At 53.8% G+C, this 22,188-nt stretch overlaps 7 protein-coding genes across 7 annotated transcripts; 3 read left to right on the top strand and 4 right to left on the bottom strand.

Annotated features, from left to right (window-relative positions):
- Positions 1-407: 407 nt before the first annotated feature.
- P168DRAFT_39672 (uncharacterized protein) lies at positions 408-1,172 on the bottom strand. The gene has a single exon (XM_024841922.1). It carries the CDS (start codon positions 1,001-1,003, stop codon positions 536-538), a length of 468 nt encoding a protein of 155 aa, XP_024690590.1. The 5' UTR covers positions 1,004-1,172; the 3' UTR covers positions 408-535.
- A 2,837-nt stretch (positions 1,173-4,009) lies between these two features.
- On the top strand, positions 4,010-4,962 carry P168DRAFT_240690 (formate/nitrite transporter family protein; the record flags this gene model as incomplete). The annotated part of the gene is made up of 3 exons (XM_024833728.1): positions 4,010-4,294; positions 4,343-4,463; positions 4,517-4,962. The coding sequence occupies 3 exons, from the start codon at positions 4,010-4,012 to the stop codon at positions 4,960-4,962; spliced, it is 852 nt and encodes a 283-aa protein (XP_024690589.1).
- A 65-nt stretch (positions 4,963-5,027) lies between these two features.
- Positions 5,028-6,567, bottom strand: P168DRAFT_306225 (uncharacterized protein; the record flags this gene model as incomplete). Its single annotated transcript, XM_024839008.1, has 2 exons — positions 6,210-6,567; positions 5,028-6,127 (listed from the first exon to the last, which is right to left on the bottom strand). Exons 1-2 carry the CDS (start codon positions 6,496-6,498, stop codon positions 5,028-5,030), a joined length of 1,389 nt encoding a protein of 462 aa, XP_024690588.1. The 5' UTR covers positions 6,499-6,567.
- A 415-nt stretch (positions 6,568-6,982) lies between these two features.
- Positions 6,983-11,557, bottom strand: yme2 (putative RNA12 protein; the record flags this gene model as incomplete). Its single annotated transcript, XM_024840373.1, has 6 exons — positions 6,983-7,533; positions 7,589-9,340; positions 9,398-9,462; positions 10,112-10,741; positions 10,818-11,231; positions 11,286-11,557. The coding sequence occupies 6 exons, from the start codon at positions 11,555-11,557 to the stop codon at positions 6,983-6,985; spliced, it is 3,684 nt and encodes a 1,227-aa protein (XP_024690587.1).
- Positions 11,558-12,133: 576 nt separating this feature from the next.
- P168DRAFT_272828 (aspartate aminotransferase family protein) lies at positions 12,134-13,535 on the top strand (the record flags this gene model as incomplete). Its single annotated transcript, XM_024835338.1, has 1 exon — positions 12,134-13,535. The coding sequence occupies exon 1, from the start codon at positions 12,222-12,224 to the stop codon at positions 13,533-13,535; it is 1,314 nt and encodes a 437-aa protein (XP_024690586.1). The 5' UTR covers positions 12,134-12,221.
- Positions 13,536-13,595: 60 nt separating this feature from the next.
- On the bottom strand, positions 13,596-16,089 carry P168DRAFT_292121 (uncharacterized protein). Its single transcript, XM_024837526.1, has 6 exons — positions 15,813-16,089; positions 15,141-15,755; positions 14,929-15,083; positions 14,709-14,879; positions 14,276-14,617; positions 13,596-14,225 (listed from the first exon to the last, which is right to left on the bottom strand). Exons 1-6 carry the CDS (start codon positions 15,954-15,956, stop codon positions 13,649-13,651), a joined length of 2,004 nt encoding a protein of 667 aa, XP_024690585.1. The 5' UTR covers positions 15,957-16,089; the 3' UTR covers positions 13,596-13,648.
- A 4,863-nt stretch (positions 16,090-20,952) lies between these two features.
- On the top strand, positions 20,953-21,249 carry P168DRAFT_39580 (uncharacterized protein). The gene has a single exon (XM_024841921.1). It carries the CDS (start codon positions 21,054-21,056, stop codon positions 21,210-21,212), a length of 159 nt encoding a protein of 52 aa, XP_024690584.1. The 5' UTR covers positions 20,953-21,053; the 3' UTR covers positions 21,213-21,249.
- Positions 21,250-22,188: the final 939 nt, after the last annotated feature.

Raw genomic sequence — 22,188 nt, 5'->3', positions numbered from 1 at the left:
TCATCATCACACTTGATACCCAATTATCCATCGTAATGGGGCCGAAATTGGAGGAAAGGAGAGTCCGGTGCGATACCCGTTACAGGACATTACACCTCGTATTGCTGTCTGATGCATCAACCTTCACCACGATCTTGGGATATCTACAGTAGTTTATAGTTCGGTGGATGATTTCTATAATCTATAGTCTACATTAAATATATCATCCCCTGAGTTGATAAGTATCCAACATCAAAGAGAAACAGAAGACACAAAAATGAGGTATAAGTTGGGGTACTTGGTCATACTTACAGGGGTATGAACCACCGATGGAACCCGTACACAGTATACCCATTCGGGTTAGATATGGATTCTTTGACGGCTTCTCCAATCCATCTCATCCATCTCCAATTCATCTTTCTCTGTACCTCTTCCAGTCCATATTAAGGGGGAGGAATTCAACCATACACGGCAGATGGCTCCCCATCTTCTCCCCGTTCCCATGACAGAGGATACCAGGGGCCATACTCCCCTAAACTATTACAATAGTCTCGCTCTAACCCCAAACCATCGGTGTCTTGGTCTGGTCTAAGTCTAGTCTTGTTCCACACGCACCCTCCCGGCCTGAAAACGCCTGTCGATCCCATTCTGCTCCCCTCCCCGCTTGGTCCCCTGGAGCCTCGGGACATCCTCCATGGCTTGCTTTCCATGTCACATCCCGGGATGGAGTATAGTTTCCAGGGTGTCGGGTAGAGATTGACTTTTCCGGTGGTCTGTTCTTAATGTCTAATCTATACCCGATCCGCAGGCCGGCCAATCCTGCCTGAGGACCCCTGTCAGGGCGGCCTGCCAAACGCCCCGTCCACGCCAAGCTAGCCCGATCCTGGTAACCTGAGTCGGACGATGGCGATCGATTGTTCAGCTGACATCCATGGGCTATGATTTGGGATTGTCGACGCTTGTTTTGTGATGGAATGCAACCTTCTCTGTTCTGATGTATACAGGTAGCAATCACAAAGCGCATCCTGGTTCAGAAGACGGGGCATGCCAAGAATACTGAACGCTACCATGACAGAAAATCCGGATACTGTCTTTGTCGAAATGGCGAGACGGCGTGTTGTGGCTTGATCTAATATCTGAGAGCAAGACAGACGTCTTCGACCCCGCTCATTAGCGAGTCTTGATGCTGGATTGGCTATAGGCGAGTGAACGCGGCATCCGATGTTTGCCTTCGATATGCACCTCGGAACGCGTTTGACCCTGTATTTTCTTTCTCTCCTTTTTTGCTTCTTTTTTACACCGTGACTCGATTGCCCTGTGGGACGGACTGTCCACCCCGGCTGATTGCAGCCCAGATCTAAATGCCAAATGACCCTGTTTCGTCACTTACCGTCATAGGCTTATCCGGTATAGTAAGCGGTAGGGCTTCTCGATTCTTCATTCGAATGACCAATAACGAGCTGCGAACCGTGTCCCGAGAGCAATGCTTGGTGGCACTTGTGTCACTCGCAAATCCTCTGGAGACTCAGGAGAGATCGCACGTCGCACGCTGAACACCCCAGCATGACACTACCCAGTGGGTCTATCCTCCCCGGGCCGGGGAGAGAGCTCGGCAGACTCTTCGACATTCGTCAAGGCGGGGCGTGGCTTGCAAGAAACCGGCCCACTCATCACCAACCCAATCATATCAGGGACTATACAGTGCCTTCGACCATCAATTCTGATCCAGTGTAGCCATTGAGTCATGGAACCTCTCCCCGCTGGGCCCAGAGTCCTTCCAGTGGACTCAATTCGTCACTTACCAATTATTGGTACACAAACACGGCGTGCAGGAGATAGTGTCATCAGCGGGTGCCGCTAACGGAGTCTCTGGCGGATGGGTGGCCGCTCCGAACGTCCGCCACAGCGCTTATACTTTCAGAGGAGTCATCTTTTACCAGCCGTCCCCAAAAGGGGATACTAAACCTAGCGGTTTCGCTAGTGGGCGTTGTGCCGTATAGTGGCTGGTCCCATCGAGATGTCGCGTACGCCTGGTAATTCCAGTCGCTCCGGCCTCCAATGCTTTGTGCTGAATCTACCGTGGAAACGTGGACGTGATGGCCAAGAACTGACCGAACAGGTGACGTGATCTGTTGAATTCTGTGGGTCTGCTCAAGCTTCGTGATAGGGTTCCACCGTCTTGACGCCGGTGGAGGAAAACCGAAGTGTTTGCCATTCCCAAGGAATCGACAGATTCCATGGCTACGGCACCGGTCGCCTCACTTCCAGCAGCGTGGTTCGAACATCTACTCGAGTGCCGTAAAGACGAATGATTGAACAGCCACGGAGAATGAACGTGAAAGTATAACATAACATCAACCAGGTACTATCCCACACATATTCTTTCTCTAATTGGCCTGTTAACGAAACCACGCTGGTAACCACTGATATCAACGTCCCGGGTGTTATGAATTGCCAAGAACATGTACACGGGGAAAAACCCCGATGAGAATAAGCTGGAAATCTGAATTCGCCCTCAATGTCACATGAAAGTGAGAACTGTGCCATTGATGTGCGAGCTCATATCACAGACTATGAGTGCTACCCCGAGGGCAAGCGAGTGCAATGACATATCCACCTTCAAGGTTGAACTATTTCCCAATAATGGCACTACCATGCCTGAAGTGGCAAGGTATGGAGCTCTTCTGGCCATGACGATCATAGACATAATGTTAAGTCATGTTGTACCACAGCTCCGGATATAGCTCAGGTATAGCAGGATTCCTGTTCGGGGTACATACCGGGAAACTCGACACGGAATCAAAGCTGTTCAATTATTGTGAAAACATCGCCGTTTAACTGGAAGCTTCAACTCGAATTGAGGACATATATTGCCAAACCAAGATTTCCACAGTTATTCTCAAATATGGATTTCGAATTTCCATGTTTTCGCTTCGGTTGTCCTCCGGGCCCGATTAACGCATTACTAGGTTGGCGAAATCCAAACCCCACCAGACAAGTTTTGCCTAAGGTGAATGGCGTCAGGATTAAAGTTCGCAAGACTAGCTTACTTCTTGGTATCCTCTGAGCAACGATCTACGGGCCGGTCGATCCAAACGTCTGGAAACAAACGCCATCACGATGACCTGGTCTTGTGTCGCGTAGATGCCAACCAGGCTAATTCGAGCGAGTTGATAAGTGACGATATACCATTTCCAAAGATGGAGACCACTTAGGAAAAGTCGGGCTTGCGTATGCGACGCAACCAGCACGAGACAATCAATTGTCTAGCGGATTACCAAGCGAATTACTGCAGGGGAGTCCGGTGGTGTGATACTCAAATTCAGGGTCTCAGTTCCCGTGGTTGCAAATCCCGAACCCGAACACCGCTCGCCCGCGGAATACTCGGCCCGTCAGTGTGTCCGCCAGGGGAAGTGGAGCATAATGTCGCCGCAACAGAAACTTTTCGGGGAATGGTTCCAAGGGATTTGATTGGTGTCAGCCCACGGGAAAGAGAGGAAAAGTTAGTAAGGAAAAGAAAAGCTTATGGGAATTTTCGCCCTTAACTCTCGCTTGCGGTGCGCTGACAGTTTAGACTACTATATCGGCCCCGAGCAGCCCTAAATACTCACCGTGGTCCGGGATCGTCCGAACATGCAGACTAGCTAATCATGACTTCCCCGCGGAAATGTCACTCACACCTTATCTTGTGGAGATAAGATGAGATTTTTGAATGGCCAGGGGATCTCAATGAGATGGACCCTCAGAGAAGAGACAACGAACCAGAGTGACATGATGTGCCATTAGTAATATAGTGGAATATCAGTCAATCAAGCCCGACCAAAAGCCGACTCGGTATTGTGGCGTAATCTCAAATACTTTGGTTCGCCGCTCTAGTCCCCATAGCGCGTCCCGAGGATGCGGGTGCCGATCATCAGGGACAAAAATCTGTGCCTACCGCTTCACATGCAGTCTGAATTTCCACACATATAACAAGCTCTCTCTCTCGGTGTGCGGGCACGCTCCTAACCCTCCACGTCCACCGCTCACAATGGCCCTGAAACTGGACGCGTTCAGCCCCCCGGAGGTGATCGAGATCATCTCGCGGGCCGGGGTGACCAAGGGCAACATGCCGCTCGAAAAGATCTTCCTCAGCGCTGTTTCAGGCGGCGGTCTGCTGGCATTTGCCTGTGGCAGTCTCCTCAGCACCGCCACTGCACCGTGGTTCCAGGATAATGCGCCGGGGTTGATTCGCACTATCAGCTCCATGGTCTTCCCGTACGGCCTGTGCATGATCATCCTGACGGGGGTGGATCTCTGCACGAGTTCTTTCCTGGTGTGTTATCCCAGTACACTGCTATATGGTACCGTCTAACAGAGACAGTACACCACGGTCGCCGCACTCCAGCGCCGTCTCCCCTGGTGGAAGATGCTCATGCACTGGTTCATCACCTTCTGGGGCAATCTCGCCGGCTCCCTCTTCGTAGTCGCCATCATCTTCGGCTGTACGCACCCCTCCCGCTCCTCCCAACATAACACAAACCTAACAAATCCACAGACGGAGAAGTCTTCTCCGCCGACCCCTACAAATCCCAAGTCATAAAATCCGCGACGGTCAAGCAAGTCACGCCCGACTTCCACCACATCTTCCTGCGCGGCATCGGCTGCAACTGGCTCGTGTCTCTGGCGTGCTACTTCGGCATGCAAGGCCGCGACCTCACCTCCAAAGTGGTCGGCATCTGGTGGCCGATCTATGCGTTCGGGTCACTGGGGTTGGAGCACGTCGTCGCTAATATGATGTTCATCCCGATGGCGATCTGGCTGGGTGCGCCTGATATCACGGTGGGGTTGTACATCTGGAAGGGGATCATCCCGGCGTTGATCGGGAATGTGATCGGGGGTGTTTTGTTCGGCGCGACGTACTACTGGTATATGTATGGATACCCGAGGGAGACGCCGACAGTCGAGACGCCGACACTTGGGAAATCAGCCGGGGATGTATAGCTTAACATATTAATATATAATAACATCTAGATGTATATAACGCTAATAAGCACAAGCAACAAAAACTATGAAGAATCATCATCATCCTCATCCTCATACAAATGATTCACAAACTCCCCCTCAACAGCATCATCCCCCGTAACAACAACCCACATAACCTTCTGCGCAATCTTCGTCTCCCTCTTCTCAACCCTCATCACCCTCTTCTCACTCTTAACCAACACCCTCGTAACCTTCGCCTCCCTCTCCCTCCTCAACTTTTCCAACCTCCTCTCCACCCCCCTCAGCTCCTTATCAAGATCATCCCGCACAATGCCCCGTCCCTGCAACGACTCTCCCAACGGGCCCGCCAATCTCTCCCGCGCCCTCTCCCGCGCACCCTCCCCCACAGCCTCCACCTCCGCTATCCGCGCATCGATCTCCGCCCCAGCCCGCTCCGCTTTCTCCGCCATCCGCGCCGCCTTATCCCGCTTCACCCCCAGCCCTGTATTCTGACGGGTCGTAAACCACCGCTCTTGTTTCGCCGTTACGCGTTTCAGCCAGTTATCGCTGTCTGTGCGCTCGCCGTCGAAGCGGATGGGGAGGACATGGCCGGCGAGGGCTTCCAGCCTCCGAACCTGCGGATCATACTGTTCTTTATTCCCCCTCACCTTATCCCCATCCTCATCCTTATCCTTATCCAATCCCTCCCCTCCATCCCCGCCTTCCTCTCGCTCCCTCTCCTGGTACCGCGGAGGCTCTTCCTCCCCAGGCCCACTCTCCCCCCGCAAAGGCGGCAACTCCAGTGTATCAGACTCAACCCCAATAGTATCCAGCATAGCAGCGGTCTTCAAAATCTGCACTCTCAGACCCTTCGGGGCAAAAAGCGACTCATTCGCGATCCGTAAATAAGCCTGCGTGCGCGCCTGCGACAGCTTAATAGATCCGTACTCGGCAGCAACAGACATACCCAGGCCGGCGATTTGCGTCTCCAGTAGCGGGAGGAGGTTCAGCAGGTGCGAGGTTGTGGATACGGCTTGCAGGTAGGGGTGGGCGAGCCAGGCGTTGTTGAGGCCGTCGATGAAGGAGAGGAAGTCGGAGCGGGGGATGCCGTGGGATGCGAGGTGGGGGGCGTAGGCGCGCGTGAAGGGGCGGTAGATGCTGCCGTGGAGGGTGTGGCTTGTTTCTGTGTTTTGGGGATTAGTTGGGTTTTGGGGGTAGGTGGTGGGGTTGGGTTTCGAGGGGGGGAATGAGGGGAGGGGGCATACGGGGTATAACGAGCGGAATGGGAAGAATGCGCGAGCGGCGGGGTTGGTCGGTGTCGATTTGGTTCTCGATGAGGGTTATGGGGTGGTAGGGGGGTGGGGAGGCATCGTTGTCTTCGGATTGTTCGGGTTGTTGTTGGTGTTTTTCATCGTGTATGCTGATGATTGATTTGGAACTGGGACTGGGCGGTGTTGTAGAGGTGGATGGTATGTATTCTGGAGCTGGAGCTGGAGCGGAAGCTGGAGCTGGTGCCGGGGCAGGCCGTCGTGGTATCGGTGATCGTTTTTCCATGCTGTATGGTTGACGATGTTGACGTCGATGTTGAGATGATGTGGTGAGTTAAGTTAGGTTACTGATTAGGATTCCCTGGTTGGGCTAATAGTTAGCGGATCTTCAGAGGCTGTGGTGGGGCTTGTTCGACCTATTATAGCTGGGTTGTGGAGTGGGGTGTGTTAACCTTGTGTACAATCTACATGCCAGGGTCCTATCTATAAATCTAATTCGACCATGGATGTAACTCCGGTAGCTGGGTGGTGGGTGGTGGTATGAGATATGTAGGTAGTCTACTGATGATATTTCAAGCTAATTGACTACTATGTCATGCGGGATATACACTGGATATGTTGGATGAACGGTGGTAAGTGCATATTGAGCGGGGTTGTTCAATTGAAAGAGGAGTAGATAAACAGCCCTATATCAGGCGTTGATACAGCATCACATATGCAATACAACATCCCAACCACTGCCAGCTACGCTTCCATACATATATCAAGAATCACACCCCCAACAACTTCTTCAACACAGAGCCCTCCCTCTCAAACCCCTCCACCTTCCTCTGCGCCTCATAAACCCTCCCCAGCAACCACTTGACCCTCCCCCCCACCTCCCAAGGCTGCTTCGGCAGCGCCCCCAAGACCCCCAACTCCTCCTCGCACTGCGCAATCCGCGCAGTCTCCCTCGCCGTCAACACCCCCAAAATCAACAACTCCATGCGTCCTCGCAGAGACTCGTTGGCCATCAGCTGCCGGAACACGGCCCGGTACACCGGTCGCCCGGGCCGGATGGTCTCCGGACAGCCGTTTTTCGTCGTGATGGTGATCAGCTCGGCTTGTTCTAGTGCGCGGAGGGTGGCTTCGCCGTTTGTGCTGCTGAAGAGGTCGGAGAGGAGGACTTGCGTGTAGCGGAGGGTGTGGGTCTTGGATTGGGATAGGGCGCGGATTAGGTACCATGCTTGGGCGGGTGTCCAGGGGTGGGTGGTAGAGTCGTTGAGGAGGAAGAGTTTTTGGATTTCCGTGGCGGATTGGGTGATTATACGGTTGACGGCCGCTGTTGGTTTTGTCAGTATATTATGTTCTTTGAGTAGAAGGATAGGGAGGAATACCTCTAGGCGACTCCCCCGCTTCAACCCGATGGGCCATAAATTCCAAGTCAGTCACCCTACCCCCCAGCTCTTCAATACAGCTTCCCAGCCCGTGCGCCTCTAGCTCGCCCTCCCCCGGCGCATCCGTATCCGCCAAATGGCTGAGCACGAACCGACGCGCCACGTCAAGCGAGCAGTCGCCCAGCGCAATCGTCTTGAACACAGCGTTGGGCAACGCGCGACCCAGCGGCTTCGCAAACGACACATCAGCCGTCAGGAAGATAACATGCGCAATATTCCCCGTTACCAAGCCCGAAGCCCACTCAGCGATCTTCTCGTCCACGACACCAGTCTCGCTGCCCGGATGCAAAAAGTTCTCGACCACAACGACAGGCCGCGCCTCCGCGTGCGTCTCAAGGTACTCATCATCCGAGAGATGCGCGTCGCGGTCCGTCTTCCGCCGTCCCTCGAGCGCCACAGCCCGCAGCGCCGTCGCCGTACTTGCCCAAACATTGCTCAGCTGCGCGTCCAGCGTCTCCGAGAACCCGGCCTTCGCGCCGATGACGCCCTGCGCAGCTAGATCGACCAGACTCGACAGGCTATTCATCCACGAAAACACTGGCCAGTAGCCGACCTGCGCCGCGGCACGCGCAATCTTCGCCGCGTCGCCGCGCGCCTCCTGGATAGGTTTGCAGTCAATCGTAAGCTTATACCGCCGGCCCTGCAGCGCGCGGTCAAGAACCATTTCACGCTTGCCGCTCCCGCGGGGGCCATGTACGACGATAAACGTCTCCGGCGTATCGCTCAGCCACGCCCGCAGCTGCGCGATGTCGGCCTCCCGGTCGGCCCAGATGGCTGCGAGCCCGCGCGGGTCAGGCCGGCCATCTCTCCTCCCGCCGAAGAAGGAACTGTATCGTCGGTTCGCCTCATCAAATTGTCTGCTTACCCAGCGTACGATGGCATTCTCCTCCGCCTGCAGCGTCGCTTTGATCTTCATTTCTATGAAGAAATGCCGGATCGGGTCGAAGACTGTCACTGTTATGGCTGCGACGAGAGCCGCCAGCAGCGGGATGACGATGCGCGGGTGCGAAAACACCCAGTCGCGGATCGCAGCGAGCTTGATCTTCCGCGCGTAGTTAATTTTCAACGTTGTGCTGTTGCCGTTGTACCCGGGAAGGGTGAACCCGTGCAGACAGCTCTTGGCGACAACGGCAGGCTGCGCGCGCGAGAACTCGACGTGCGCGTACCGCGGGGGGCTCTTCGGGTCGGGCTGCACGACCTCAACATTGCGCAGTTTGCCGTACCTTCTGAACAGTGAATAGAGAGTTTCAACAGTCACGGTCCCGGGGGTATCTCCGTTCATGGGGAGAAAGTCCACGCGCAGACGCTGGCTCGGAATGCGATACAGGTCTTCGATCCACGGGTGTCCGCGCACGGCGTGGACAGACGCTGTGCGGAAGGGACTGAACCATGGTCGGATGGGGTGCTGTGCGAGGTGCTCGTGCACTGCTTCTTCGATGGTTTTCTCTCGGCTTTTCTGGCCGGGATCTGTCTGCGACAACGACGAAAAGCGCACAAACGCGCCCCCTTCCAAAAACTGGGGAACGACCTCCTTAATCTCCACGTCTTGGGAAGCAGGAAACGCGCGCTCCACAATCCGCACGGGGTCCGACGCCGCAATTTGCGGTCTACCCAGACGCTTCAGGATGGAAGCGTAGGCGGCGCTGCCGCCTAGCGGGGTGAGCAGCCATTGGAGTTTTGTGGGGAAGATGTCTGATGTGGTTATTTTATCGAACTTTATGATTCAAGATAGGACTGCAGAAGACATACTGCTTATGAAAATGAGGCCATCGGTGGGTCCGAGCGCGATGTGGCCGGTCTCGAGACAGGTGGGTCTGGAGTTTGTGCTTTTTAGTCGGAGGGGTCTATATAAACGGGTGAGTTTGTATGAACATGGCGGTCTGTATCTATATGGATGGAGGATGGAGGGACGCATGCTGGGAGAGGTAGGGAATGGGAAGGGAAGAGGAGATGGTGTGATGAGGTTGAGATGCTGATGATGGTCGCGTGATGACGTCATATATTTATGCTGTCACGGGATCAGGTACATCAACAGGACTATAAGATAGATGCTTTGTTCATTTACTGGCAATGCACCTAGAAATGTTTGTATTATTATCTGTCGCAATACAAGATGCTTAAAATATTAATTAAGAAGCGCAGAAGTGTCCAAATATTCTTTTGTGGCCGAAATGTAATTGTAATTCTTTGCAATATCAGTTAACTGCACATGGATATACCTAGTATATCACACTCACTCCTACATAAAAACATACAGGATCAACTAATGTATAGTCCTACACATCAAACCCCAAATCCCACCCAAACAGCCCTTCCCCATCAACAACCTCCAACAATTCCTCCAAAGAAAACCCCACGCACTCATCCACCATCTCTCCACCCTCACCCCCCACAACACCCTCAACCCTATCCAGTACCTCCGCACACTGTCCAAGACAATGATCCGCTAGATCCCAGACATACCGATCTCTTAGATTTTTCAGAGCACACACCATCTCCCTCGCCAGCTGTAACGAGAGTGCGCTGTGCGCAGACTCATGAAGCGCACTCCGCAGTAGGAAAGTCGTCGCGGAGGTGAGGGCGTACGCGTTCATTGGGATCCAAAAGCCGGGGAAAGGAGTCTCGTGGAGACGCTGCACGAAGTGCACGATGGATTCTGCTGAGGTGTGGGCAGCGCTGTATTGCTCTGTGTCGGATGAGGGTGTCGTGTGGAGGTTGAGCTGGATGCGGCGGTGTAGTAGGGTGACTGCTAGGTGGGCGAGGCGGAGGTTGGCTGCGCCTGGGTAGTGGAGGTTGGTGTTGTCTAGGATGATGGGTTTAACCTCTGGGGGGAGTGTGTTTTCCCAGTCTATTAGGAGGGCGGCGAGTGAATCTGGTGTGGTGGTGGTGGAGGAGGAGGAGGAGGAGGAGGAGGAGACAGAGTCGACGCTGTAGACCTGCTCGAGAGACCTTCCCAACACCTCTGTTAAGGATACCAAGGATGTGAAGATCTGCGATGCAGACGAAGGAGTCTGCTCTGGTGTACACGACGGGAGAGGCACATCGTATTGGGAGCGGTGGATCTGCAGCGGAGTGCCATACGCCAGACTACACCTACTCAACCATCAGTATGGATCATCATTTCCAACGGAAGGTAAAAGAAGACCATCTCTCCTGCACAACCACCAACCACCAAATCCGCACACGAAACGCCTTCTCCGCGGGCGAGATGTCCCAACCGGACGGATCGCGGTTCAAACCCAGCGCATGGCTCAGCGACACCGCCATGCCCATCAGACCGCCGTTGCCAAAGACAGACGTACTGGGCCGTCCGCAGACGTTCAGAATAATAGCCAGGACAGTCGATGTCCCAGGGGCGAGGAACATCTCCGAGTGTAGCGCTTCGCAGGCTAGAACCCAGATGAAGCGACCGTCCGGGGGACGGGTGCCCTGCAAGGTAGGAGAGCAGCCCCAGTAGATGAGGGCGTTGGCGTACAGGTTAGATAGTAGGGCTGGGGATATCTTGTGCCGGTGGTTTGTGTAGATTTTGCGGAAGGAAGACTCGTCGAAGAGGGGGAAGCAGGGGTTGAAGTGGGTGAAGAATCTACCATCCCTTAGTTCTGCCTAGTAATGGTCCTAGAGAGCATGATATGCATACAGATCAATCAGGTCGTGCTCGTACGGCTCGATCAGTTTCTCGATGATCTGACATTTACTGCTTGCCATAGACTGGTTGCATGAAACTCCCAGCGGACGACGCTGCACTGTGTTGAAGAGGACCGGGCGAGCCCCATTTGCTGTCGGTCGAATCATGCGTCTGCGAGAGCCAGGCAGAGGAGATAGATACGTCTCGAGGATGGTGTTGTCGTCTGCCACGGCGGGGCTGACGATATGCGGATTGTCGGGGTTTGTTTCGGCATCGAGGCCCATGATATCTGACAGTTCATCGTTTTTATTCTGGGACCGAGTGCCACTGATATTAGACTGAATAGTGTCTTGGAGAGCTTTCAGCGTCACTTGGTGAGTTGATCCCGGCTGAGTTGCTCCATCGTTGAGCGTTGCTGCGACTTGTGGACGCGGTTTCAGCTGTCTGGCGGTTGCTGGTCTCCGGACAGACCTCCTCGTTCGAGATACTCTCTCCTCAGGAAAGACGCACTCCGTGCCATGAACTTGACACATAATACAACAGGGCGCATCTCGCGTTTTGCAGCGCGATTTGCGCTTTCTGCAGGAGAGACAGGCGGGGTGTCTATGGGAGCGATATGGTCTCTCCGTTTGTGCATGATCCATTTGTATACAAACACTGCCGTCTGAGACGATTGAAAGTCTAGAACATGAAATTACAAAGTACAGCTCAGAGATAACACCATACCTGAACAGGCCATGAAGATAAAAAGAGAGAGAGAGGAGAGGACATCTTCCCCGCGGCAAAGATCCCCCTCTATCCCCACACACGATAGGGATCTCCAATTGGCTGGTCTTCCCCGCGGCCATTGTCACCACATCTATATAATAATTCAATTCTACCTTCGACTTGAATACCATCCAACAACGCAATCAACTCTCCCAAAGTTTCCAAAACAAACAAACCAACATGTCTTCTTTTCTCGAAAAAGCCAACGCCCACCTGATGTACACAGGCGTCCCCTACTCGCCCACCCTCATCACCCGCGCAGCCGGCACAAGACTATACACGGCCGAAGGCCACCAAATCCTGGACTTCACCTCCGGCCAAATGAGTTCCCTCCTAGGCCACTCGCACCCAGAAATTGTATCCGTCGTGCAAACACACATCGCGAACCTCGACCACCTCCTCTCCAACATGCTAACAGCCCCCGTCCTCGCCCTCGCCGAGCGCCTGGCCCACCACCTGCCCACCCCGCTCTCCAAATCCTTCTTCCTAAACACCGGCTCCGAGACCATCGAAGCAGCCATCAAGATGGCCAAGTGCTACACGGGGCGCTTCGAAGTCGTCGCCTTCGCAGCGAGCTACCACGGCCTGACGCAGGGCGCCGGCTCAGCGACGTATTCCGCGGGGCGCAAGAACGGTAGCGGGCCGTGCATGCCCGGCCAATTGGCGTTTCCGGCGCCGTATGCGTTCCGCTCGCCGTTTCGGAGGCCCGCAGACGGCGGGTATGACTGGGAGACGGAGTTCGAGTACGGGTGGGCGATGATCGATCGGCAGAGTGTGGGGTCGCTGGCTGCGTTTGTGGTCGAGCCGATTTTGTCGACGGGGGGCGTGCTGGATTTGCCGAGGGGGTATTTGGCGCGGTTGAGCGAGGAGTGTCGCAAGCGGGGGATGTTGTTGATTTTGGATGAGGCGCAGACGGGGGTTGGTCGGACGGGCCATATGTTTGCGTTTCAGGACCCCGACCATGGGAGTGTTGTGCCTGATATTTTGGCGCTGAGTAAGACGCTGGGGTGTGGGCTGCCGCTGGCGGCTGTGTGTACGACTGCGGAGATTGAGAGGGGGTGTCGCGAGGCCGGGTTTCTTTGGTTGTCGACGCATTTGAATGATCCGTTGACTGCGGCGGTTGGGGATAAGGTGCTGGAGATTGTGGAGCGGGATGGGCTGTGTGCGCGGGCGGCGGAGCGGGGGTCGCAGCTCAGGGAGGGGTTGCTGGCGCTGCAGAGGAAGTACTGGTGTATTGGGGATGTGAGAGGGAAGGGCCTGTTGCAGGGGATTGAGATCCTTGCGGATGTGAAGACGAAAGCGCCCGGGGTCGAGCTCGGGCAGGCTGTGTCGGACATGGCGATGACCAAGGGGTTGTCCTGTAATGTGGTGAACTTGCCTGGCATGGGCGGTGTTTTTCGATTGGCACCGCCGGTGACGGTCACGGCGGAGGAGATAGAGGAGGGGTTGCGCATTTTGGATGAATCCTTTGGGGAGGTGTTGAAGGGTGTTTAAAATTTGGGTCTCTCATCTCTCATCTAAGGTGTATCATTGTTAAAGTGGCTATTTGTATGGCCGTAAATCTTCATAATATTGCATTCAAATTTGACATTCTTGCTAGGGTATATTCATTGCTGGTCATGGCCTTCATCGTCGTCTTTCTCCTTGATATTAAGATTATCCCACTTCCCCAGAAAATTGTCCATCGAGGCTTCCGTCTGCCGTGCTTCAGGCTGCTGCACGACCGTCAGGAAATGCGGATAGAAGCTGCTGAAGCCGTTGGCGTCACGGTCGCCCCATGTTTGCGTCTGGAAATCCACAAACAGTGCGTGCGTCTCCTCCGGAAGTGCCACTTTCATCTGCTCCGCCGATAGCTGGATCATCCGTATAATGCCTGTGGCCAGGGCAAAGCGACGCGCGAATGCTCGCCCCAAGACCAGAACCTCCACGAAAGGATTGCGGTTCTCGGGCTGATCCAACCCCTCCAACAGAGTGAATAGGCTTACACTGATCCACTGGATCGTCGACGGGGCCATCCGGTCGATGCCCCAGCGTTCTCGGTGCAGACCCAGGAGGTAGGCTATGCGTCGCGCAGTGGACATGCCGATGTTCCGTGCGCGCTCGCCCGCCGCGGGACCAAGAGTCGTGTCGATATTGGAGCGAAGAAAGCCAAAGATCTGGATGACAGTGGTGTGGTAAAATAAACTACACCGGGTTAGAACGCGTGGTCTACCTTTTCAGGGAAGGGAACGTACTGCAGACTGAGTACGTGTGGCACAGCGGCCGTTTCAACAGCCAAGCAATCTGGCAAGTTAGCATGCCATCCCTGCAGCTGCCGATACACATCCTCGACAGTCGCCACGAGGTCTGCCTGCGGTGGCCGGTCGGAACTGTCGTGGAAAGCTCGGCTGATCTGGATAGTGATGCAGCAGATATCGCACCAGCGGTCGAACACGCAGTTATGATGTCCAGTCACCGGGTCCACAGACCTCGGATACGGCACCCACACGTCACAAGGATCCCCATGCAATATGGACACACGGGGACAGCTTGGCGGTTTGACATCGATGTGTTTCATCAACGACACGGCGGCGGTACTGACCAAGTTAGCCAAGAAGTGCCCTACCCATAAAGAAAGAATGAGGAATGGAAGAAAGGAAGAGAGGACAGAGAGGAGAGGAAACGCACGAGCCAAAACTAAATATGCCCCACAGTGTTCGGTTGGCCACGTTCTGAGTTACTCTCTCCTCCTCCGACTGTGGGGGCCGGGGTGGATGCGCGGCGGCGTATTCCTCCGCAGAACGCGTGGCCAGATCCAAATACATCCAGCCCATGCGATCCTTACCCATAATAACCATGCTACTGTCATCAGGGTGGTTCGATGGAGCCCGGGCGAACAAGGACGTACCGGACAAAAAAGATCAAGAGACCTTGAATGGTCGCGAGGGAGGGAGGGGGATTGTCGCCGACATCCAGCAGCCGGCGTGCCTCCTCAAAGAACTGGTCCCCGCGGGATAGCATATCGCCCGGCACCGTAAACACATCTGCATAGTCCGAATAATACTGCGAAGTGCGGCTGGTCAATCACTAATCTTACCCTCCAAAAATCACGTCACGTACGCTAGCCTCGGCCAAAATGGAATTCACCAAAAAGGGCGAGCAGAAAGGGCTGTTTACGTCGCCCGACTGCATGGCCCGGACAAACACGTCCGCGTCCAACCAGTGAAAGAACGGAAAGGTCCAGGTCAACCACAGGGAAACCAGATGCGACACCAGGTCGTCGTCGTCCGTGGCCGTTGTCCACGGTTTGGCGGGTACCCGGTGCACCGGGATGTCGACCAGCCGTCTCAACTCCAGCATGCGTCTCGGGGGTCGCTGCGACCGGCCGGTAGTGAACTCCTCCGAGGAAGACTCGGAGGACGATCGCTGGATCTTGAGTTGGACCTCGCGCAACTCCGGCGACCGTTCAATCTCAGGCCGCGAAAATTGATGCTGCAGGAAGATCTGCAGGTCTTCCAACGAGGCGTTACTCCGGATGAGGTTCAGCAGCTGGGCCAGGCGCTTGGTCTCGCTGGCGCACAGTGCCTTGATCAATTGCGTCAGGATGTCTTCGGCTTGCTCCAAGCGATCCAGTTTCCGCTTCATGGCAAATTTGCGACGCATGTCGGCCATCTCATCCACGACGCATTCGATCCGGTTTGAGACGCAATGCTCGCAGGGCGGATCACCCCGGCACTAGATCACGTCAGACGGCATTCCGACATGTTCTTCCAAACTGGAAAGAGAGGTTACCTTGAGCTTTTTCAGCTTGCATGCCCGGCAGGCCGTGGTCTTGTGCTTTCGACCGGGTACCACATCGTCGGCGGACGCATTGGGCTTCTGTGGTTGACCTGGAGCAGGGGCGAGTAGACGGGTGGACGACGACGAATCGGACATATAGCATAAAATCTGCAACAGATTACATGAAGAAAATTGGGCCGCACAAGGGAGGCCAGCATGACATCCGGACCAGTTTATAAAATCAGGGCGGCTCTCTATATCGGGGACTGTAATTCCGAGCCTTCTAGGCCATCTCTTGGCGGGTCAGAACTATCTGCCGGGGTGGGTAGGATTGGAGGACCAATCAACAATTCCAGAAAGGTTCCGAATTGAGACGTAGTGGGAACCTTCCCAGTGGAGGGCATGATCCAAGAAAACTCTCTCAGGCCGTCATCCAGATCTCCGCGGAGGACGATTGATTGTCGGCAGGGTCGCATTCCATTGTGCGTATCGTCGTTTCTGGCGCCGATTTCGTTGGTGTCAATCGCTGACGGCACAAAGTGCCTGCCAATCAGAGGGTCGGGAGACGCATTAGTGCGATTATAGTTGTTTCTCTTCTCCATGTGCGTCGGGAGCCAAACAAAGCGGTCCCCACAGTGTTAGTCTGGTTAGCCCGTCGCTAGCATTTTTTGACTGCCGCCTTGATGAGTAACGAGGTATCGAGAGGAAGAGATCACTAGGTGGAATAAACCAATGAAACATGATGAGAACCAATAATAAAATAGAAGTGACCCAAATAAGATTAAAATCGATTCAATCAAATCCAAAGAAAGAAGAGAGCCATCGGACCTTGCGTATCAGGTATGACGGCCCGTTAGTAGCCTCCCATCTGTTTGCTAGTAGGACCCTCTCAAGTGGGGCGGGCGCCCCCATCATCGCATCAGAAAAGAAGCTGATACGGGAAAATGTTTGATCCGATCGCACGTCTGTCTATCCAGACCCGATCTAATGACATTTCAAGAACATATCATTCGTCAGAGCTCAAGATGACGAGTCCCAGACCCTTTTGTGCCCCAGATTCGTATCGTATCCGTAGCAAACAAACCATGGTCCCGATTCCTTTGGTACAGGAGTGAGGAGGGGGGAGGGGGCTCAGACCAACGGTGAGTGGTTCTAGTGGTCTAAGATAGAAACTTAACCCGACGTGGGAAGGAGAACGAGGTGTCTCAGTCGAGTCAGGGGCATAAGCTGTAGTGGTCTCCGATGGGAGTCTAGAGGAGACAGGAACAGAGGGATGAGGGATGAGATCCGACAAGTGAAAAGGAGGGGAAAGTGGTCCCGTGATGGTCACACCCCAGGCCGATGGGCACACACGATTGGGCCTGGAAGCTTCAGACGGACGCGTAATAATTGGCTAGATGGACGTCCGACTTGCCCAAAAAGGTCTATAGCAGGCTTAGCAGCTGAAGTCCGGCCCGGACCTGGGGGACTAAGAGGGTTAATGTGGAGCTAATGCACCTGTAGCGTACAGAAGGTGTCATCGCATCGATAACTCAGAACGCTAATTTTACCTCCCAACATCCCACCCGGAGAACTTTGCTTGAGGTGAGGGGAGTAAGGCTATCCAGAGACGTGATGCATGGAGGACAGCAATCCGTCACGTCGCCGAATCAATTCGCTTACACATGACAAATAGTTTGTCTAGATTCTCTCGGCCAGCTCGAAGGAAGAGGAAGGTTATGGCGCCGTCCTATGAGCGGTCGAGCATAGGGCATTCACGCGTCCAGCTACGAGTCGCCTCGCATGATGCGGACTGAGATTCTTTCATCCTCGGGTTTATTGTTCTTGTGATCGACAATGTCCCCCCTATGGTATTGTGTCCCCCGAGTTGGTACGCTACGGAGACACGACAGGGTCGAATCGGTTGGGGAGGCCGGAGCGAGGAGAGCGTGCGGGACAGGTGAAGCCGGGGGGGGGGGGGGATTTCAATTGGCATTTGTCATATGGAGGCTTATTCTCTTGTCATCGTGTTTATTCTAGTCTAGTGGGGGTGATGCGAGGCTGAGATGTAGTTTAAGTCTCGGTTGATAGCGCCAGCAGAAATTTTCCGGCTATTATGGATATCACGGCAAGGCCTCGAGGTTTGCCTGCCGGGTCAGTCAGGGAGCGCGGAACTTCATCCCGGGAAGTCCAAGATTGGGATGATCGAGAACGTGGTCCACTATTAATGGTAGGATTAATCCATCTGCCTCTATGATCAGAGAAGGACGGGGTATATCCTAGTCTCTGGCCCGTATATTCTGGTGCGCGCCAATCTCTCAAAGGGCGCAGTTCGATGAACGGATCAAGCCGCGTATGAATGTCCCGAGGGTAGATTCGCGAAGAACAGGAAGGTTCGGACAAGATCTCTCCGTATGCCACCCGTGATAGTGTACAGCATATATCCACAGTCCAGCAGAGGCCTGCCAATTTTATCCCGGCAACGTCGTTCTAAGTGGGTAATGACAATAGACGCGGCTATGGAAAAGGAAGGTGGAGTCGCCGAATAGTGCCGGGGGTGTTTCTCTTTCGGGGTGATATCTACGGAGTGCATTTTGGATACCACTCACTATACCAGTGTACGCGGATATTCCATACTTGATCCATTCCATGGAGTTCGACGACCTGCACTTGATCGCGCACCCAACACCTCACGGGTAAACACAATGGAGAAAGCGAGGAACACTGGAAGGGATCTAAAGACAACTGTCAGCCAACACACCCCAATTAAAACCCAACACGAACATAGCATCCCGTCCCCGTAGATACATCAGCTACAAACGCAACCGCATCACCGGGGGCTTGGGTGTAGGCAACCCAGATAGCCCATATGACCCCTGCATATAGGCAAACAGCGCTTGCATGACGCTAATACCGTTGGTTCGAGGACGGGGACCGGTCCTCGGCCGAGGATTCTAGCGCGGGCTCCTATCTCTTCCTATATTTACCACCAAAGGTTGTTGAGAAATTACTAATATCACGGGGAAGAGGTATACCCGATCTTGAGTCTCGACCACACGATACGCGGACCAGACACCATGACTTTGACGCATGAGGTTGCAATTACACAATCTAGGCTGACGCCTTGAAGCGGGGTCTCTCTATTGCACAGCGCAGCGTTGAGTCTTTCGAGTCAATGACTAGCAAATCATCGGGTGTATATTGCATAGCCACCACCATCTATTGCCAGAAAGAGGTTCCTTGCTGTCTTGTGCGCTCGATGCGGGGAGTAGCTGAACTAGCTACGTCCCCGCTGTATGCTCAACAAAATAGCGACCGGTAGCTCGAACCATTCAAACCAAATCAAATAGTTGAATCACATTCCAGTTGTATTCGGGCATAAATAGCCAGAGCCCGATTGGGCCCAGACATATCATCTCGAGAGATGGAGAGTTCACTACAGAGTATCTTAAGAAGAGAGAGGAACATCTTGATATTCCGACCCGACCAGGTGACCAAGGCACGTGCTGGCCCCTGTCGGTCAACGTGACTCAAGCTTTTTCTGCCTTGGGTGTCTTCACTTCACCTTCATCGTACAGTCGGTATACTTAGACACTGCATAGTATCTTGCATCTGGATCAATCAGTCAGACCTTTGACTCAATTTAGCGACACTATCTAGAGGCGTTGAGATATCTCCGCGGATATCAATGAAGACCCCTTTCGTGGCCCCTCTCGACCGTGACGGGTCCCTGCTATAGTTCAAAGGGCGCTGATCCCAATCCACATCCCCAACTATGGCTTGACAGGTCTGTACGGAAATACTTCCCGATGGCTAATTTCTGGAATGTTGAATTTCACGTTCGTGACAGGCTGGCTCTATTTACCGAGTCCACCTTACTCCACCGCAAATCTACAGACCTCCGACCGTCGAGCCATGCCCCCAGCTTATATGCCGACCGTTTATCGAAAGAATACCGATGTTATACTAGCATATCCCCATCCAGTATCCAGTGGCCATGCTTCTGGCAAGATCGGATGACGGACCCTGCACATCCCACCGCTGCGTCCTTCTGACCCAACGCCAGGACTTCGGACAGTACTTGGCACACGACACTCTGGAACATCAATTGGTCGAATGCACCACGCCATAGTGATCGGGACGTGATTATTGCACGGTCTGCACCCCGACGGGATGTGAGCCCTGGCTGTGGCCCACCAACCGACCCGATCCAGGGTTCGTCGGGCCAGGGCGCAGGCGGGACGAGTGGGGTTTCTCACGGAACCGACTCTGGCTAGGTGTGGGTGCTGGGTGTCTCCACCCAGAATTAGTCGCCAATAGCGCTGCTGCACTGGAGGTGGAAAGTGTTTACCGATTCGGAATTGTGACGATCTGCCGATCTCACGGGTTTGGTCGCCCTACCAGATAACAGACCGCGCTGCTGCGTCATGAGACCCAGCTTTGGGTTATGCAAGCGGGTCCAGAATGGAGACACAATTGGTATGTTAATCTGTGGGTCGCGGCAGTGGTTGACCAGCTAGAAGCCGCATGGACTAGTTGTCTCTAGGGCTGTAGGGTAGAAGACGTAGTGCGCCGCCATCACTAAATGGGGTTGTAGGTCCATCTTACACTTCGGCTTGAAGCGCTACCTCGCATGCTTTCTCCTCACTGCCTTCTTTCCACTCTTCTTCCGGTGATGCCCGCATCGTGCTAGCAGATGAAAACTACTCACTAGGGGAGGACAAGACCACACTAAACTCGCAAGGTGGTTGACTCCTCCGCTTTCGAGTAATCATCCTGCCTAACCATCAAGATGCCTTGACTACAAACTCCGCATTCACATTCGTGGTCATCAGACCGTCGTGGGGAGGAGCGCAGAATTTGCGAACGCTGTCTCGGCCGCTGGTTTTCCTCTCGCGAGATGCACAACTAGCAAAACGCTGCTTCGGCCCCAATGGCTTTGAACCCAGCGCCGAACAATGTGCCCTCGCATCGAATGTCACTGATATGCTCGCCGACTCGGCCTTCATTTCGCAGCCGCAACTTCGCGATGCGGCGCCGCTGTCTGAAGCCACCAAACCATTCGAGAACATATGTGTGAACCTATCCCGGGGAATAAGCGGATAATGCACCTGCTTGTCTGCTTGGCGCCATACGTCTTGGAGCTTGCGCTGTGGCTAGTCGCATGGCTCAGAAGCTGGTAGAACCCAAAGTGTACTACTGCCAGGTTACTAGCAGCGGAGCAGTCGGCGTTGCACAGCACATGGCTATCTAAAGCCTCGGTATGCCCTTCCTATGGTCTTCATTTCTAAACCTAGTAGTTCATCGGATAGATTGGAGCGTCAGATCCAGATGACCACTGTCCTAATCCTCGGCAGTTGTTCGCACCATACCCTATTTTTATGGACTGGTGTGGTAGAGAACCATCTGATCGGCTACACTGCAGCGCCATGAATTTATGCTAATGAATTCGGCTGGTCCATTGGCTTCCAGGTTTATTAAGAGAAGGTACTGACAGCGCAGGCCTCTATCGAGATGGACAAGACTTTCTGCCTCGGGTAGTTACTACCGATCTGGAAGAGTCAGCCCTGCCTGGCCCTGTTTGACATACACGTCCCCATGATATATGAACTGCATTGACACCAGGAAATCCCGCGCGGATCTGTCGTTCCAGCATCGTCATTAGAATGATTACGAGGGAGTATAGAGCACCCGACCTCCACCGTCCAGTGTAGGATAGATCATCATCCTGGTAATATTCCCAGGGCAATCCGGTCAGGCAAATTATCTACTCCGCCGCTCAATTAGCTTCAACAGTCACACGGCACCTGGACAATGACCAGCTGAGCTGTTTCCTGTTGTCTTATATTCTGAGCACATTATGACTGTTGTCTGTGTCTGTGTGAGGGCTGTCAGGTGCGGTGCCATAGCTTCGGCAACTTCCATCGTGGCTGGTATCATCTTGCGGATAGGACCTTCAATGCACTAGACCATAGCTTGAGCTCCAAGCGAGTTGGTGTCTGTCTATCTCTCGGATATTCTGCACAATAACTGAGATATGAATAAATCAGTTCAGATCTAGACTAATCAGTTGAGCTATTCATATGCATCCACATGTAATATGCATTAAACCATACCATAGAACCACCTACCTTGGATTCGGGTTAACCATCGTCACAGGTCAGCAGAGATAACGTTATACATACAAACCCTCACAACCGGACCTAGATAAAGATAAGAGCACGTCCAATGCGGAGACAATCACGACATCCTCCTCACAGACACGGGCGTAGACATCAGTTACGCGATGGGCTCCCTCGATGGCGTGTGCGGGGTTATCGATGAACCAACCGTATGAACCATCAAGTTAACACTCACAATCCGACCATATCACGAATTATATATCAATCAACACCAACAAAACTAATAA

The sequence above is a fragment of the Aspergillus campestris genome, assembly GCF_002847485.1.
Source record: "Aspergillus campestris IBT 28561 chromosome Unknown P168scaffold_10, whole genome shotgun sequence".
Taxonomy (NCBI): Eukaryota; Fungi; Ascomycota; class Eurotiomycetes; order Eurotiales; family Aspergillaceae; genus Aspergillus; species Aspergillus campestris.
Note: the sequence above shows the minus strand (reverse complement) of the source record. Positions and strands in the feature narration are given on the sequence as shown.